We start from the raw sequence: 7,315 nt of genomic DNA, 5'->3' as shown, positions 1-7,315 counted from the left end.
TTAGCTTAAATCTAGTACCTAAGCCTTAGGAGAGGCATTTCAGTCTTTTAGAATGGGGTGGGTGAACCACGCAAAAGCCAGGAAACCATCAAATGATCAGCTAGAGTTAGCGGAAAGGGGGTGGGGCCAGTGGAAGAGGGCATGGCCATCTCAGGAGGGCTGGCCTGCGATCCCAAGGAGGCCGGGGGTGGTTCGTGGGCTAATTTCATTCGCACTAAATGAAATGTTGCTAAGGAAGGATGCGCTCAAAACTGCATTTCATGTTCTCTCTGGACAGAATACAGCACAAAGGTTACGTATGCACAGCAAAATTTTATTTCAGCATGTCAAGACTACTGTACTGGGAAACAAGCTCAGCACTGAAAAATAGCGGAGAAAGGCAAATTGGGACGGCATTCTTTAGCTTGCTGGTGAGAGTCCGTGAGGAACAGCTGAAACCTTCCCCAATCTGCATGTGTGTGTGTGTGGTTTTTGCTCCTTCCCTCATACAAAGACTAACAGTTCAAGGTTATGCATCTTGGCAGACATTTCAACATGCTTATGACCATTCCCACTTCTTCCTCGCAATTCTGCAACAAAAGCATTTCAGAGGAGGTTTCCATGCTTTTAACATTAAACGAGCAGAAAGTTACAGCTATGTCTGGAAGAAATTTTGCCATCATCTAGCCAGCATTGCTAAGTAGCGTTCAACTCTTTGTATACAGAAAACAGGGCTGCACTCTTACACATGCTTCTGAGAAACAAAATCAGCAGGGCTTGTTTCAAAGTAAATGCATTTAACTTTGAAACCTGGCTCCTCAGTCCTAACCATCTGGGTTTGGGGGTTGCACATTTAGCTGCAGAATGCAGCCACTTGTTTTCAGTGGATTCACCGATATATAACCAGAGCTGTGCATCTGCTGGGGTTCCACTGAAGCCCACAGAAAGCAGAGACAGAACATAGGGTTTGGCCTTTTAAGAAACTGTTTTGTTTTGTTTTTTAAAGAAAGCAAGTTTCTAGCCCTTATGGTGGCAAAAAACATGCTTGAAACAATGTGGGCAAAGACTGCACAAATCTCCAGAGGCAGAGAAGCAGCTGAAATAAGATTGCCAGTGGTTAAGCAGGTGAGGCATTAGGTCCTTGTACAGTTTTCCACTACGAATAGCAGAATTACGCTAAATAAAGAGAAATGCCGCAGGTCTGTTACATTCACATAAGATAATTCTGTTTTGGTTGTCACAGAATTTGGGTTATCTTAAAACCAGAGTTTAGTAGCGGCTACAGTGTCAGATTTAGACCAGGGGAAGCCAGGGTTTAAATCCCTGCTCAGATACAAAAGCTTAGTGGGTGACCTTGAATCAGTCACTCTCAGTTTAACCTGCCTCACAGATTGTGAGAGCTGAAAGGAAGCCACAAGTACACCACACTGAGCTTCTTGGAGGAAAGGTGAGATTAAAATGTAAGTAGAACAGGGGTCCCAACCTTTTTGGATCTGTGGGCAGATTTGGAATGTGGAGGGAGTGTTGTGGATGCTCTCACAACATGGCTGCCATGGGGGCCTTACCCATTCATAAAATAGCTACTATTGTGGGCATAGCTGGTCACAAAACACTCATTTCCCAGAAGGCAATTGGTGAGGTTAGAAGAAAAGTAACTTGTACAAGAACCAAAGTCCAAGGTGGGATCTGAGCTCCAAAACAACCCCCCTCTCCAACATTCTTTAGAAGCCAAATAAAGATGGCGCTGGAGGGCAGCACTTTGTTTTGCAGCAGGCCAGCCTCAGAGTTATTTTGTTAATTAAAAAGCCTTAAAATCAGGAGTGGCAGGGAGCCTGGCCAAGGGAAGTGTCCAGGGCACCACACTGGAGACCCCAGTAGAACAATTTTGATTGTTTTATTTTTAAAGACAGCCCTGGTTATAAGGCAGTTCCTATACAGGTGGGTTCCATAAGCTCCCCCCCCCCCACACACACACACTCTCTCTACAACAAGCATAAGCCAAAGGGAATTGGTTGGTAATTTTCTTTGTATGTGGACTGACAAGCTGAAGATCAAGTCGGAAACACATTCCTTTCTTTCCTGCTCTTATGAGCACCCTATGCACGTTCACAACATGAAGTAACAGAGAGCCTGGAGCACACGTCTCCCTTTTGATACCAGCTGCACTGCATGCTGTGGACTCCACTGCTCTGAGTAATTTGTTGGAGACATGCAAAAGTTATTATTTTCCAGCAAATATACTTGGGGCATGCTGTCTTTCACAACCTAAACGTGGAGCAGCAGTAAATGCCCTGCAAGTGCTTCCACGCAGGAGTCAAGAATTCCATACGAGAAGATAAAGTTGGTTCTCTCTATGCACACACATAATATCAACAGAAGGGAAGGCGAAAACTAATTACACAACAGCGCTTACTCCCAGAGGGAGATAGCCACCGATCATACTCATCTTGAGTCCACTGGTGCTATGGGAGCGTTCCAAGAAATCATTTCTGTTAGCAAGAGGAGAAAGTCTTCCAGAAGAAGTTTTTACAGGGCGCCTTTTCCCGAGCTGGGGGCTGAGGAAAGGGGGCTCTCTCCTCCCGAGGGCTGAGTGCCATCTTCTCCTGCCTTGAGAGAGGTGCCTCATTCATGCGGGATGCCCAATCTGCCAGCCCAGAGAGGAAAGCAAACAGCTCGCTCCTGTCGAGGTCTGCTGGTGCCTGGAGATACTTGTAAATGAAGCAAAAATGGATTAGGCATCATTGCAGAAGCACAAAGAACATGGGTTCGATGCAGGATCTGTCTTCTGAGAGAGGAAGGGACCTTCCACAACCTTGCGGAAGGTTCCTCTGCTCAATTTTGGGGGATCACCACCCCCCAACACACACCACCCCATTCACTAGCGTCTCTGGACTCTCTGTGTAGCATTTTCAGGGGGCTGCCATGGGAAGGGGTAGATGGGGAAGTCTACTCCTGTCAGTGCAGATGGTCCAGGTTAAAACTGCATCCAATCCCACGGCTTTTTAAATGCTGGGAGATTAGAGCCATATTAACATACGAAGCTGCCCAATATTGAATCGGGCCACTGGAACTATCTAGTTCAGTAGTATCTGATCCAACCAGCTCTCATGTACTGGTCTTTCCAAGCCCGACTACCAGAGATCCTGGCATCTCCAGTCAAAAGGGACAGAAACTGGGACCTTGTGCATGCAAAGTATACATGCTCTACCACTGAGCTCTCTTCCCCCATTGCACATTGGCTAATTCTTTTTATCTACCGAAAACCAGCCCTAACAAGGCAACCCTTAGGGGTATGGCTTGGAAGCAAAGGGGAAACACCAGTTGAAATGCAAACCCTGATTACGACTTTGGCATTTTCTTTCTCTAGTTCTCACTGGGGTGGTCAACTTGTGTTTGGGCTGTTTCATAACAGGTTGCAGGTGTAGGGCTCACATGACTGAATACTCCTTCTTAAAAAAAAGGGGGGGGGGAATCCCCACGCACAGAAAGTTGCTGTGTCGGGGGGGGGGGGGAGGGTGTTCAAGCCAACCACAGTTTTCTATGGAAAGTGTTTTTGGGTTGAGGTTGTATTTTGTATGGAGTATTCAATGATGTGTGCTCCCACTTGCAGTCTGAAGCAATACAACTTAGACACAGGTGCATTGATAGCTGCCTTATACAGACTATTTGGTCCATCAAGCTCAGTAGAGTCTGTGTTGACCGGCAGTGGCTCTCCAAGGCTTCAGACAGGAGTCTGTCCCAACTCTACCTGGATATTGAACCTGGGACCTGTATGCAAAACAGGTTCTCTATCACTGATGGATAGTTCTTCCCCTAGAATGAAAGTAAGATGCCAGTCCTCATGATTCTGAATAAAGGGCTGATTAAATAGCATAGGGAAAGCTGCTTTATACCAAGTTGGTCCATCTAGCTTAGTCAACACTGACTGGCAGCAGCTCTCCAGGGTTTCGGATAAGCAGCTTTCCCAGACAGGGATTGAACCTGGGACTTTCTGCATGCAAAACAGGTGCTCTGCCACTAAGAAAGGGCCCCTCTCCAGGGTGGACCACTTCAATGAGAAGTAGGCCGTTTTGCCTTCTCCATGAGGGTCAAAAATGAGCGATGACCACATACTGATAGGTACCAGCAGACTAAGATTGTCTGTCCTCCTACATCCTGCTTTTCCCCTGCTGAGAGCGGGAGGGAGAGGATTCCTTTTGCTTCATAACTTTCTAAGTGGCAAATGGCAACCCAAGCCTTTTTTGTTCATTAAAAGAATTAAAAGGACCACTTTTGTGCACTTCCTTGTAAGAATAATTCCACTCTAGTCCTCCACTTCATTCAAAAGCTCTCATTAAAAATAATGACAAAGGCGATCAAGCTAATAAACTATCAGGCTGCCATGCTGTGGCTCATCCAATAATTTGGAAGAAAAATATCTTTTTAATGGTGAATTTTATGTACTGGTTCTTGGATCTTTTTCAAGAGAGAGTATAGTAAATCAAGCATGGAGCTGAAAACTCTTAAACGGCTCCTTTAATGGCCATTTTGAAAACCCATAACAGCATTCAATTATACTGACAAATGAGGAACTTTGGAATATATATATATATGTATGTATAAAAAGCAGAGACAAATGGGATGAAGGTTCGAGGGCAAGTTCTTCAATAACGCCTCAGAGCTAATTCAGCTTTGTTCACAGCAGGCTCTGTTCTTTCCTGCACAGAAACACCCTCCAGTTCATATTTCCGGAATCTAAATTCCTGAGCCTTTCATGTATGGGTTCTCACCTCAGTCTTAACTCCATAAAAACAAAATGTTTGATAGTGTCAAAAAAAATTTTTTTTTAAAGAGAATACTGTGTAAAAGCTTCATTGTAAGTGTCCCATCCTGCAGCTACATTTAAGGAGCAAGGCGAAAAGCAAACAACTTCCCAGCCAGAGGTATTTACGGTCCCATCCTAACCATGTTTACTCAGACACCAGAGCTACTGATGTCAATAAGGGATTGCTTCTAAATCCATATGCTTTAAATTGCTGCCTGTAGGATCAAGAACCAAGACTGGAATGCCATTCATACTTTTGTTGTTGTTGTTTATAACCCAGCTCCCGCAGGTCGAGTCCGTCACCTCCAGAATATCATCCATCCATCTTGCCCTTGGTCGGCCCCTCTTCCTTTTGCCTTCCACTTTCCCTAGCATCAGCATCTTCTCCAGGGTATCCTGTCGTCTCATTATGTGGCTTCAGTTTTGCCTTTAATATCATTCCCTCAAGTGAGCAGTCTGGCTTTATTTCCTGGAGTATGGAACCCACTGATGTCAATAGGACCTCCTTCCAGGTAAACATGGATAAGATCAGGTTTCATGACACCCATGAGTAATTTTGAATTGTTGCAGGATTGGGGGCTTCCAGCAGTAAACTAATGGAAAAATGGTAATACGAACTAGGGTTATCTACCAATTTAAAATTTAGATGATTATTTGATTTTTCAACTTATCAATTTAATTTACCTCCCTGTGTGAGTTTTCCAATATCTATTTAGGACTGTAAGCTCATTGGGAGCAGGGAACTATCTTTATTGCCTTTTTAACTCTATGATGTGCCATGTACATGGATGGTGCAGCAAACATAATGGATAAAATTTGCACGTTACCAAAGGTACCTTTTTGAGAAACGCAGAGAAGCGTGAGTGAGGTAACAATCCTATGCACACTTACCTGGGAGTAAGCTCCACTGAAAACAGTGGGACTTAATTCAGAGTAAATAGGCATAGGACTGTGATGTTAGTAAAAGCGGAAAGGGCATTTTCAACAGTCTCTTTTTGTTTCCCGATGACAGTGACACACCAGAACCAAAAGTCACCTTTAAAAAGACATGCCATTATCCCACAGCTCCACAGATAAAAATTTCTCCCCCTCTCCTGCCGATTAAACAACAAAGGGTTAAACAACTATATCCACTTACCTGGGAATAAGCCCCACTAAATGCAACAAGACTTATGTTTGAGTAGATGTGCGTAAGATTCCTCTATAAAGCTTTTGTTGATTATTCGATTATTAACACTTTCTCATAAAATGTACAGAAAGTGCGGGCGAGTTCTAAGCCTGCAGTCCTGGCTAAATTTTATCAGCAGTGACAAGGCTTCTCCTGCTCTCAGCTTACCTTGCTGTGTTTCCACACAAGCCCTTCTGGAAGTGCAGCAGCTGCAGCAGCCCCCATGGGCCAGGAGAAGGAGATTAGTGCCGGCAGAAACAGACAGAGAGGGGGATGCACAAGGAATGCCATCTGGTTCAGTTCTGCCACAAGCGACACCTGCTTGCAAGTTATATTTTGTACTTTTTAGAGATGGGGAGGGGGCACACACTTTCCAACAATATGTTTTTTTATTAAAGGAGCCCCTTTCCCCCTGACTGCCACTACCACCTCTTTTTTCCTTTCCAAACACAAGCAATGACGCACGAACCGGAGAGCAATTAAGTCCCCAAATTGTGCATCTTGTGTGTTTTTAACCCTTAATTAGAGCCTCTGGGTGCCGATGCCATTAAGAGAACATTTACTGTTAATTTAAGCTGTGTATGCATTTTTATTTCCTAAAAAAACAACACCCAACTGAACCTCATTTCCTCGCCATTATTCCCATAATGATTAGGATGCTTTCAGTACAAAATAGGGTGATTTAGCAACAAATGATTCACAATGGTGGGTTTAGCAGGAAGGGAGGAAGAAAGTCTACTGAGAATCACCAGGAAAACTGCAGCAAGGACCCTGAGATGTACTGGGAATGAACAGAAGCTTCACTTGTAGGAAAGCATCTCCCAACAGTACTAGAACTTAGTTTAGGATTTTTATACATCACATCCAGACTTGACAAATAGGAAAACTATCCCAAAGGGCAATTCAATTGCAGCAATTCCAGCTAGCAGGAACTGGTGATCGTCTAGGCAGTAACCTGTTCTCTGTCATCCAAGACTGTAGGAAACAAAACAACAGGCATAGATTACAGGAAAGCAGCTTTCGGCTGAACTTCAGGAAAAACTTCCTAAGTGGCAGAGCAGTCAGGCAATGGAGCCAACTGCCTAGGGAGGTGATGGGCTCTCTGTCCCTGGAGGCATTCAAGCAGACACTGGACAGCCATCTGTCAGGGATGCTTTGAATTGGATTCCTGCACTGAGCAGGGGGTTGGACTCAATGGCCTAAATAGCCCCTTCCAAGTCTATGATTCTAGGTTAATTGCCAGATTACTAACAAAGCATGTTTTAGAATGGACCCAGGGAATGGATTCTGAACAAAGCCGAAATCCAGGCACTAGCTCCCTTCAGTAGAGTGGGAATCACGAAGATATGGGATGGGATGAACAA

At 44.5% G+C, this 7,315-nt stretch overlaps 1 protein-coding gene across 1 annotated transcript; it reads right to left on the bottom strand.

Moving 5' to 3' along the window:
• Window positions 1–292: 292 nt before the first annotated feature.
• Window positions 293–6,525, bottom strand: CORT (cortistatin). The gene is made up of 3 exons (XM_084822258.1): window positions 6,120–6,525; window positions 5,675–5,737; window positions 293–2,687 (listed from the first exon to the last, which is right to left on the bottom strand). Exons 1-3 carry the CDS (start codon window positions 6,240–6,242, stop codon window positions 2,472–2,474), a joined length of 402 nt encoding a protein of 133 aa, XP_084678384.1. The 5' UTR covers window positions 6,243–6,525; the 3' UTR covers window positions 293–2,471.
• Between the last annotated feature and the right edge of the window lie 790 nt (window positions 6,526–7,315).

The sequence above is a fragment of the Heloderma suspectum genome, chromosome 15, assembly GCF_057233095.1.
Source record: "Heloderma suspectum isolate Gila_16-S chromosome 15, 16-S_ref, whole genome shotgun sequence".
NCBI classification, from domain to species: domain Eukaryota; kingdom Metazoa; phylum Chordata; class Lepidosauria; order Squamata; family Helodermatidae; genus Heloderma; species Heloderma suspectum.
Note: the sequence above shows the minus strand (reverse complement) of the source record. Positions and strands in the feature narration are given on the sequence as shown.

Coding starts and splice junctions, on each gene's coding strand:
- CORT (XM_084822258.1), bottom strand. CDS start 6,242: ATGGCATTCCTTGTGCATCCCCCTCTCTGTCTGTTTCTGCCGGCACTA. Junction 5,738..6,119: donor TTGTGTGGAAACACAGCAAG/GTAAGCTGAGAG, acceptor TTTTACTAACAT/CACAGTCCTATGCCTATTTA. Junction 2,688..5,674: donor TCAGTGGAGCTTACTCCCAG/GTAAGTGTGCAT, acceptor TTCATTTACAAG/TATCTCCAGGCACCAGCAGA.